At 39.2% G+C, this 11,660-nt stretch overlaps 1 protein-coding gene across 1 annotated transcript; it reads right to left on the bottom strand.

Moving 5' to 3' along the window:
• Positions 1–2,166: 2,166 nt before the first annotated feature.
• Positions 2,167–11,315, bottom strand: LOC103519409 (the record flags this gene model as incomplete). Its single annotated transcript, XM_008484494.1, has 2 exons — positions 11,273–11,315; positions 2,167–2,481 (listed from the first exon to the last, which is right to left on the bottom strand). Coding segments are annotated over exons 1-2 (358 nt in total), but the record flags the coding sequence as incomplete, so codon positions are not given.
• Between the last annotated feature and the right edge of the window lie 345 nt (positions 11,316–11,660).

Raw genomic sequence — 11,660 nt, forward strand, 5'->3', positions numbered from 1 at the left:
AACCATGACTACAAGTTTTATCAACGGTTTTTTTTGGGGGGGGGGGATAATAACTAGAGCTTTTTCTAATATTTTTTTAAGGGGCAAATTTTTGAACGAGGATAGGCATTTTTTCAACATTTTTAGGGGCAAAAAATAAGGGGTCTGTTACTACGAAGAGAAGCGTTTTTTTTCCGCAAAGCTGACCCCATAAAAAAATGCTCCGCAGAACGAACGGATGGTTCAATTTTCGGCGTACCCTTTATTGAACAACCCTGTATATTTGAATGCTATATTTCTATATTGCACAGTGAATTTTTTTCAATGTACGACTTTCTTATGCACGATATTTTAATGTACGAGTTGTAAGACTAGGCATGTAAGTATGTACGAGTATGAGACATATCGTATGTGTTATACGATTAGGTATGTGTTGAGACGTTTCGTATGGAGACAGTTTAGTCCAGACGCCGCGCCGAGAAGGTGACGAAACTATTAGAGAGTGAGTAATTGATATTGAACTGTCTGAATGAATGATACAGAACTGTCTGAATGACTCAGACAGTCTGATATGTAAGTATGTATGAGACATATCGTATGTGTATACGATTAGGTATGTGTTGAAACGTTTCGTATGGAGACAGTTTAGTCCAGACGCCGCGCCGGGACGGTGGACGGTGACGAAACTATTAGAGAGTGAGTAATTGATATTGAACTGTCTGAATGAATGATACAGAACTGTCTGAATGACTCAGAGAGTCTGAATAATAATAATGTTTATTGTTCCTATAACACAGTCTGAATGAATGAAATGGAAATAAATCAATGAAAAACGAATGAAGGGATAAATTTAGCCAGGCTTCTCTCTGAACATTCTCGGAGACTAGGCCGAAGCGTTCTCCGTTGACTCCGTTCGTATTTTTTTTTGTTAATACCTACTGTACCAAGTTCCTACCCATCACGTTTGGTACCTTAATATTTACAACGTACATTGTACTTGATCAAAACGTACATTGTACTTGATCAATATTTGCACTCACTGTTTATTTTACAGCCTAGATTGCGATTGCCAAGAATCTAAATGCACTCAAGAAGGTCTAGGTTAGCGATAAGATATCAACCCCCCCCCAATATTGCCTCTTCGTCTATCATACCTACATTCAAGGCCAGGGCCGTATTTAGAAGGGGGCAAGAGAGCCTGCCCACCCCCTTCAAGCTTTCATTCTGATCCCTTACTGTGGGCCGGACTCCGAAAATTTGTTGGGTGGAAGAGCTCCTTCAGGAGAATCCTGCCACATAAAAGAAATCGTAAAAAAAAAAACTTTCAATCCGAAGCTGTACTCTAGAGTTCAATGGCTTCTCTTCTCTCTCCATACTCTACAATACGCTTTAGCGATCAAAATCCATTTTTTTCCTCTTTTTTTTTTCCTTTTTCATAAATATAAAATTCCTTTATTTGTAATATCGTCCAATAACGCCCATGTTATGGGATTTCCAATCGGCATGTTTTATAAATGAAATTTTGTGCTTAGGATATTGAACAAGGATGTTGTGGAACTTGTGGACTTATAGAACAAGGACCGAGGAAAAGAGGGCCAAATAATACCCAAAAAATTATTCATAGTAGAAAAGCAGGCGATCAAAAGGTTTAAAACCCCATACCTCCTACTTCCAACACCGTGAAACATGTATCAAATTATCAATTTACATATCATTTATGAATTATTTAAAGCCAAAATTCTCAGTATGGGAAGAGAAGAAGGTGGGAAGGAAATTTTGGAAAAGTGAGACCTTAATTAATATATGAACAGTCGGCAAGCTGCGTGGCCACAAACCAAAAAATTCTTACCGTCGTATGTATGAAATCTAAAGATAAACTTAAGTTTAACTTGAAATGAAAATCTTGCCAAATTTCATCGTTCTCTTTCTCTCTTCCTTCTCCTTTCTTACTCTCTTTTTCACCTTTCTCCCTCTTAATTTCCCTTTCTTTAGTATGGGAATAAAAAGTGGGAAGGAAATTGTGAAAAAGTTCTCACTTTCGACACGCCACAAACCCCACAAAAAAAAAAAAAAAAAAAAAAAAAAAAAAAAAAGGGTATCGGAATAGAAAGTGGGAAGGAAATTGTGAAAAAGTGAGAATTCGACACGCCACAACCCCCCCCACCAAAAAAAAAAATGGGTACTCACTCGAAGCCGCCACGGCGCCCTTCTGGCTGGAATTCCGCTCCTCCTTCAGCATCTTGAGCTCGGCGGGGTCCGCGTCGACATCCGTCTCCGGGCCAAAGTCTTCGTCCCGCAGGCCCGGGGGCCCGTGGTAGGCCGCGCCGTTGTAGCGCGCCTGGCCGGCGACTGGCGACTCCATGGTGAGGCGCGGAAGGATGGATTTGGCGGGGATGAGGTGCGGGGGTCGGAGAAACACGAGCAGAACGGTGGTGTTGTCAGTGGAGCCGCGGGACTTGGAGAGGCGGATGAGCGCGTCCGGGATGCTCTTGAGATTGGCGTCTGGGAACAAAGGTCAAATTGGGAACGGTCAATCATGAGTCAATGTGGTTTCAGTCTGAATAATAAGAATAATAATAATGTTTATTGTTCCTATAACACATTGTTCATTTAAATGAAATGGAAATAAATCAATGAAAAATGAATGAAGGGACCTATAACACAGTCTGAATGAATGAAATTGAAATAAATCAATGAAAAACGAATGAAGGGATAAATTTAGCCAGGCTTCTCTCTGAACATTCTCGGAGACTTAGGCCCAAGCGTTCTCCGTTGACTCCGTTCGTATTTATTAAGGAGCGCGGTAGCGCTCCGCCCCGCCAAGTCAAGAAAGTTTGACCGCTTTTGTAAATACCTACTGTACAAAGTACCTACCCATCAGGTTTGGTACCTTAATATTTACAATGTACATTGTACTTGATCAATATTTGCACTCACTGTTTATTTTACAGTCTAGATTGCGATTGCCAAGAATCTAAATGCACTCAAGAAGGTCTAGGTTAACGATAAGATATCAACCCCCCTCATTATTGCCTCTTCATCTATCATACCTACATTCAAGGCCAGGGCCGTATTTATGGGGGGTAAGAGAGCCTGCCCACCCCCTTCAGGCTTTCCTTCTGATCCCTTACTGTGGGCCGGACTCCGAAAATTTCTAGCATCCACGAACATCACTGTTTGGACCCCCCTCAGGGCCCCTCCCCTGGATAGGGTCCAGCCCCCTTAATGAAATCCGACAGTCTGTCCGTGAGTCTGATTGGTTCACAGGTATAAAGTCCCAGCAAGAAGAAGGAGAAGAATGGACACAAACACTCCTCTCTTCCTTCTCTTTCTGTCTCTATCTCTCTCTCTCTCTCTCTCTCTCTCCACTGATAGCGCTACATAGAACAAACTTTCCCTTTTATCCAGCCAGGGTCTCTCTATCCCTCTCTCTCTCTTTCTCTATCCCTCTCTCTCTTTCTCTATCCCTTTCTTCCTCTCTCTCTCTCTCTCTCTTTTCTCCTATCATTTATCCTCAACAACATCCGAAGCTGTACTCCAGAGTTCAATGGCTTCTCTTCTCTCTCCATAGTCTATACTATACGCTTTAGCGATCAAAATCCATTTTTTCCTCTTTTTTTTCTTTTTCATAAATATAAAATTCCTTTATTTGTAATATCGTCCAATAACGCCCATGTTATGGGATTTCCAATATCGGCATGTTTTATAAATGAAATTTTTTTGTGATTAGGATATTGAACAAGGATGTTGTGGAACTTGTGGACTTATGGAACAAGGACCGAGGAAAAGAGGGCCAAATAATACCCATTCGAGAGAAAGTAAATGGAAAGGAAAAAATATTTTTTTATAGTATAAAAGCAGGCGATCAAAAGGTTTTAAACCCCATAACTCCTACTTCCAACACCGTGAAACATGTATCAAATTATCAATTTACATATCATTTATGAATTATTTAAACCCAAAATTCTCAGTATGGGAAGAGAAGAAGGTGGGAAGGAAATTCTGGAAAAGTGATGTTCAGAAAATTTCTTTTATGTAATGTTTGCTACACACCAGCCTAGTTAGCTCGCGGGTTCGATTCCCGCCGGAGGCAGAATTTATCCTAAACAGATAAGGTTCGTTCTCGGAACGGCTGGATTTCTCCTATCCTGTCTTCCTTCTCTCTCCGCTTTTGGGACAGTAAGACCTTAGCAGGTACGGTTCCCTCTGCGGTATTGTTAAACAAGGGGTAATTTTTTCAAAACCCAACATTATTAAAACCTTCCATAAGACATTGCTTACAAATTCAAAGCTCTCTCTCCATCCCCTCTCTCTAACGCCCTCCCCCTCCCTCTCCTTCCTATTTCTCTCTCTTCCTCCTTACGCCTTTCTCTTGCTCTCTCTCTCCCTCCACCTCTCTCACCCTCTCCTCCTTTCTCTCTTTCGCTCTTACCTTGAAATAAGCACTTACTTCGTAAAAAAGAAGAAAAAATAAATGAAAAACCGAAATGAAAATATTTTCTTCCCTTGTAAACAAAACCTCCCTCATTGCTTATTGTGGAATACTTAGGCAAGATTTATGGTAATTATTTTTCCCCCTGTTGTAATTTCAACTGAAGGGAAACGTGGAAAACTTTCAACTCTAGATAGGTAGGTATAGTTGGGTAGGTACTACCTCCCTGGGTAGGTAGGTACTGCTGAGTAGCCTGGGTTTTATCAAAGGCCTGGGAAAAGTCTCTCCCTTTTTTTAAGATGAGTGATCCACCGCCGTTTTCATTTCGTAGCAATGAAACAACAACTGCAACTGTGGTCTGTGTCGTAGCAAGCCCATCCCGTAGTATGCCTCTCATCAGATGGGCGAGAAGAGACACAATACTTCCCGTTTAGAGTCAACACGAGAACACCAGAAAGTAACCCGTTGAAATATGTGCAATCGAAAAAACTTTTTCTCTCTCGTCCCTACTCTTTCCTTTTTTCTCTCCAACAATGAGGGTGGGCCTAAACGAGATGTAGAGAAAAAGGGACAAAAGAAAAAGAGAGGGAGAGAGCAACACATCAAAAAAGGGGGCGAAATCGTGAAAAGAAAGAAGAGAGAAGAAGAAAGAGGAGAAGGATAAAGAAAAGCGAAGACGAGGGATAAAAAAGAACACAGGGAAGAAAACCGAGGGAAAGGGGAGAAGGAGGAAATAGAAGAAAAAAGAGGGAGAAAGGGATTTTTTTTTTTTCAAGTTTCAAAGAGGGAGATCTTCCAGAAGGGATTTCCCATTGGAAAGCTTTTAGTCCGAGCTTTATGACGAGAATATGGGATAAGCAATCTGTTTATAGGGGGGGAAAGAAAGAGGGATTTGGCATTTTCTTGATTTCTTGTGAGAGTTTAGGTTTTAGGATTTTGTTTTCGTAAAATGTTTTGTATCAGATCCAACATTTTCATTTCAGTTTTGTACTTTCAATACGGTAGACAACTTCTGTCAAATCCGGCGAAAGCTTTCTTGAATTTAACTGCCGAGGAGAATAGCAGTTGCTAGAGCAATATGAAATTGAACATACGAGTACTTGAAACTTACCTTTTCCCAAAATTCAGAGAAAACTGCTTTATACTCAGACTTAAATGTTAGACTCACGCTTATTGTAGGTGTAAAAATTCCATCGTGGATCTAGATATGAAGGACATGAGGGTATTCACAATTCGTATCCAACCCTGTAGGTCTAATGACCATTCTTACCTGAAACAGATCAAAAAACAAACATTAGAATTAAAGTAAATAGGTAGTGGTGTGCATAAGAACATATTCATTCCAGAAGACCATTACGAATTGAAAGAATAGCGATAAAACCCATCTCGTGAGAGGAGAACTCTAGAGCAATCCCTAATATCACCAAAACCTGCAATGGCTGCAATGAACACCTACAAAATTCAACTCGAAAAAATTAAAAATGGTCTCTATCTGTAAAATACATCGTTAAATAATAAAAATGGTCCCAAAATAAATGCACCAACTGAATCTCTATTTCAACAAAAACAAAATAAATTGCATGTTGAAATGAACTCTTGGCAATAGGTACACAAAAGCCATCCCTACCACACATCATAGTAAATGCAAGTACCAAGATGCAGTAGATGCAGCTGTAAAAATAACTGCGACATCTCTTAAGCTCTCCTCCTATCTCTTGTTGAACAACAACAACAACAACAAATTGCATATTGAAATCAACTCCCGGGGTATTGTTAACGAGTAGATTATCTGTGAAGAACTGAACCCATCTCGAAAAGCGAGAAGTTCTGCGTTGGACCAAAACAAAGAATTGTCAAGGAGAGATGAATAGAAGAAGAATGGAAGCCAGAGATAATGGTAACATGTGTGAAATTGATATTGAGGTTGATGTTGAAGGAGACACTGGCAGAGAAAACGTGAAAAACCGTACAGGATGGAAAAGAATGGGGATGACAAGATCCGAGTCACCTTATTTGAAGAATGGTTACACCTCATTTTACGGACAAAAGAGTAAAAATTCCCGCTCTCAAGTCAGACTGAAACAACTTTATAGTTAGGCATAGTTAGAACCGAGCAGCTTGGACAACTCAGACACGACATGTCGACCCCACCTGAGTGGAAAAAGACTAACAAAAAGAAGAAGAAGAAGAAGAAGAAGAAGAAGAAGAAGAAGAAGAAGAAGAAGAAGGAGAAGGAGAAGGAGAAGGAGAAGAAGAAGAAGAAGAAGAAGAAGGAAAAAAAGAAGAAGAAGAAGAAGAAGAAGAAGAAGAAGAAGAAGAAGAAGAAGAAGAAGAAGAAGAAGAAGAAGGAGAAGAACACCACCACCACCACCCGGAGGGACGGACCCAGCTTGTTTTTACTCATTCTCTCCTTTCTCTTCTCTTCCTTTCTGTGCTGATATTAGATCGGAAGAGCGTCGTGTAGAAGAAGAAGAAGAAGAAGAAGAAGGAGAAGGAGAAGGAGAAGGAGAAGAAGAAGAAGAAGAAGAAGAAGGAAAAAAAGAAGAAGAAGAAGAAGAAGAAGAAGAAGAAGAAGAAGAAGAAGAAGAAGAAGAAGAAGAAGAAGAAGGAATTGAATTGAATTGAATATTATTCCATTTATTTTTATAATTTTTGAACTTAAAATAAACACCTCCTAAGGTAAAGAATACCTTCTGAGGAGATGGTTTTTTCCTCTTTTTTATTACATTTGCTTTTACTCCTGGTAGTTATAATCTTAAATCATAAATAATAATTATTCCTATTCTATTCTACTTATATGTAATTTATATATGAAATTACAACCAAAACAATATCATCTAATATCTTCCAGGTACCTATAAGTATAGGTAGATAAGAAGAAGAAGAAGAAGAAGAAGAAGAAGAAGAAGAAGAAGAAGAAGAAGAAGAAGAAGAAGAAGAAGTTAGTTTGGAGGGTAGCGCATTTACCTTGTAAAAGCTACGTCGCAGGTTCGATCCCCGCTTAGGGCGGATTTTATCCTAAACAGATAAGGTTCGTTCTCGGAACGGCTGCCTTTCTCCTATCCTAATCCATCTTATCTCTTCGATTACGGGACGATAAAACCTTGGCTGTTACAAATCTCTCTATCAAACCTTTTAAAATCTTTTTCCTTTCTGTTGATCCGCATCCTGCCAAACTATACCAGGTGTTCTAATTTGGTTGTGGGATACCCTGTATATGAGGTTCTTCAGGTACTCCGATCAAATTGATCTATTGATTCTGATCATCTTGAGTACATGCATAGCAAACGAGATAATAATGATCACACTAAACATAACGTCAACATCACTCGCTGCTGGTTAAGTTAACCAGCATGCCAAAGACATACCCAGCCTAATAGTTAGCTTGGTTGGTAGAGCGTCTGCCTCGTAAGCGCTAGGCCCCGGGTTCGATTCCCGCCCGGGGTCCGGGGTGAAATTTATAATGAACGGATAATGTTCGTTCTCGGAACGGCTGGCTTTCTCCTATCCTGTCTTCTTTCTCTCTTGGATTTCGAGACGATAAGACCTTAGCAGTTACAGTTCCCTCTATCAAACCTCTTGAAAAAAAGACACCCAGAATCAATCTCTGGTTAGTATTTATTACGTTGAAATGAAGGGACTTTTACGAAATTCGTGTGAGTGAGATCAAGTGTGAAGATTCGTAGAAGTTTCAATCAACCTTTAGGGCTGTTTGCCCCTACATCTAACACCCATATTTATGAACAAAATGCTGGCTCTTAAGTTCGTGCTAAGCATAGTCTCAGCAAGGCATTTGATTGGTCAATTTTGACTTGAGACTGATCTAAGAACGATTCTAACACCCATATTTATGAACGAAATGCTGGCTCTTAAGTTCGTGCTAAGCATAGTCTCAGCAAGGCATTTGATTGGTCAATTTTGACTTGAGACTGATCTAAGAACGATCATTCTTGTTCATAAATACGAGTATAAGCCTCGGAGTGTGCTTTCCTAGCCCTGTCTAAGTGGGGTCGAGAAAAGAAAGCCAACAGCACGTAATTGCTCAGATAGTTACCAATCCAGGTACCAAAAGTTGCTTCAGTGATACATTTGAAACTTTGAAAGATTAGAAAGCAACCTCATCAACCATCCGACGGACTACAAAACTGAAAGTTTCTCTCCTAAACTGAAAGTTCTCTCCTACGCCTATTGTTAATAATTAACCCGGTTCACGATGCATTAAGCATTAGATATAGCAAAGATTAGTCAGCCCAAAGGCAATTACTCTAAAGCTCATTGAGAGCCCGATGAAATCCACCGAAAGGACGGTTTTTATCGGGCTCTTAAAGGGTACGGGAAAGGGTAACAAAGAACTTAGAACAATAATAGTGCTTATTTATACTGCTCGCATAGGACTGAAAAGTCCCTTTACTCCAGCAGTAGGCTACTACTATTATTGATAATAATAATAGTGCTTATTTATACTGCTCGCATAGGACTGATAAGTCCCTTTACTCCAGCTATTGTGGTCAAATTCTCAAATTATGTTGAGGATAAAATTCCATACCTCGGCTGGGATTGAACCCACGCCCTCCTGTTTACCAGGCGAGCGCCTTGACCACTACACCACCGAGGCAGAAGAAGTCCTTTTTAAAACAGTCAGCTTAGTACATATATATAACAAATTGTCCAATTGTGCCAACAGTAGTAACAGTTTTTTAACCTCAACTTGTAAAGTACCACCAAGAATACATCTGACTTTTTGTCTTTGACACCTGTGAGACTAAAAGCTCAGACAGAACTGTTTACTAAGAAAGAAAGCTGTCGAAAAGGGCCGAAGATTTATTGCCCGGGACTTTTTCAATCCCCGACAGCGAAATTCAATTTCACCCCGAAGAAAAATAAAAATAAATAAAATAAAAGCAATTTTAGTTATTTCAAAAGTCGACGAGAAAATAACTGCTGAAAAACTCATTGTGGGGAGACTTTGTTGGTGATTGGGAGAAACTTTTGAAAGTTGAAAGAGGCCGTATTGACTGTATTGAGTTGGAAAACCCAAATTAGGGCGATGGAATTGAAGGGTAGTGGGAAAGGGAGGGGGAGGGTTAGGGGTGGCGAAGGGAAGGAGAGGGACTAAAAAAAGTGATGTCAGAGATTTGAAAAGTTTACCTTCCATGAAAATAACGTATTGTGTTACAATAAATAGACTGGCCACCTCAAATTTAAATGTTCGTGTCCGTAGTTCGGGCGCCACTTTTTATAATGGTTGAAGGTCCAGTTGCCCATTCAGAACCCACTTACCAGAATAAAAATGGTGAAGAGTTGAGATGTTGAATATTTCCAGAAATGGTTGAAGGTCCAGTTGCCCATTCAGAACCCACTTACCAGAATAAAAATGGTGAAGAGTTGAGATGTTGAATATTTCCAGATCTTAATTTTATCGAGCGCCAGTGGCTTGCCTAACCACAATTTACAGCACCAAATTTGTTTTCTGCTGATGGCAAATTTTTACATGAAAGACTGATAGCTGCATTAGGCTTTTGTCCAAAAGAGTTTTAACTTTACATTTTTACTTTCTATTACTACAGTATAGCGGAGCTATACTTACTAGTTTTTTTTTTTTACTTTCCCCCCCGTGATTTACATTTTAAAAAATCTGCCAGGGGGTTTTCGGCCCTCTGGCAATCCAGTTTGGGAACCGCTGCTCTAGGTACCTACCAAACAACAGCGCCTATGGCACATGGGATAAACACAAAATCCCTGGTTCTGTTTTGTTTCTGATTTTGTCACCAAAGCAACATCGCGCTTGGTTGGTATTTGCATGGTTGCCTGGTGACCAAGGATCATCCATCTAATGATTGTATAGCAAAAGTCTAGCGGGGTCGATTATCCTGGACGGACGATATTCGTTCTCGGAACGGCTGGCTTTCTCCTATCCTGTCTCTCTTCGATTTCGGGACAATAAAGACCTTAGCAGTTATAGGTACCTCCCTGATCTTTTACAGGCCATGAAAATAAATAAGATGAAATATTATTCTGTTATTTTTCAATTATCTTTTCTCTTATGTTACTTTATTGAATCAAAATCAAATCAAATAAAATCAACAATTAATAAATATCAAAGTAAAAATTATGACATTATGACCAATTAATGGAATTTTAATTATTTCTAAAAATTCTAATAAACAAGAGAGTGGTAGTGGTGGTCAGTCTTATTTATTCCCTACATTGTAAAATAAAATAAAATAAAAATAAATGCTTAAATCTTCCAATATGAGAATCAAAATGAAAGCACAAAGAGATGTCCCTGTCTGATTTGATCTTTGCAAATAATAAAAATTGTATCAAAATCTATACTGCTGTTTTGAGCATGAACATTAAACCAATTTCAAAAATGCTCAAATATTAAAATTAAAAATCCAAAAAAAAAATAAAGATCATTTTAACAGGGGTCATATCCTTGAACTTTATAAGGAACAAATTAATAAAAAAAAGAAACACTGATTTTAGATGAGGTAGGCCAGGCTCAGAGCAGTCATGTTCCGAGGTGCTGCCGGGCTTTTGAAATATGAAAATTTAACAATATGAGGACATTAGATGTCCTGTTTTGGGCATTGACCCCAAAATCAACAAAATAGCCCCCCATAGCACTTTTGGAAGATGACCACACTAAGTGACTCACCTATACCTAGACAAACAAAGTTAAATATTTAAACATAATATAATGATATTGATGGTTGGGATCCCAGTAGATGATTTTAATTTTTTTTTTTTTTTATTATATTATAAAACATGATCAATACTGATATCAGAATGGTTATATTCAAAGTAAGTTTAAGTTTCTAATGGCCAATTAGAAAGAAACATGCATGCATGACTTACGGTAAGTTGTGGAGATCTCCGAGTTCGATATAGGCTGGCTCATTTGAAACTTTGAAAGATTAGAAAGCAACCTCATCAACCATCCGACGGACTGCAAAACTGAAAGTTTCTCTCCTAAACTGAAAGTTCTCTCCTACGCCTATTGTTAATAATTAACCCGGTTCACGATGCATTAAGCATTAACCCAAAGAGAAAGGCAATAAAAGTGCCTTAAACACGCGGATTAATTCGAAAACCTCTGTGCTCATAACAGTTAATGGTACTCATTAGTCAGGGGCGGTCACAGCCCAAGAGCCTGTTCACACTGCACGCGTAGACGCGCGACTTTGAGTAGCGCGTCTTACGTGTCTAATGGCCAATTCCTTATTAAAAATTGCTGGCTGGCTCC

The sequence above is a fragment of the Diaphorina citri genome, unplaced genomic scaffold (assembly GCF_000475195.1).
Source record: "Diaphorina citri unplaced genomic scaffold, Diaci psyllid genome assembly version 1.1 scaffold2714, whole genome shotgun sequence".
NCBI lineage: Eukaryota > Metazoa > Arthropoda > Insecta > Hemiptera > Psyllidae > Diaphorina > Diaphorina citri.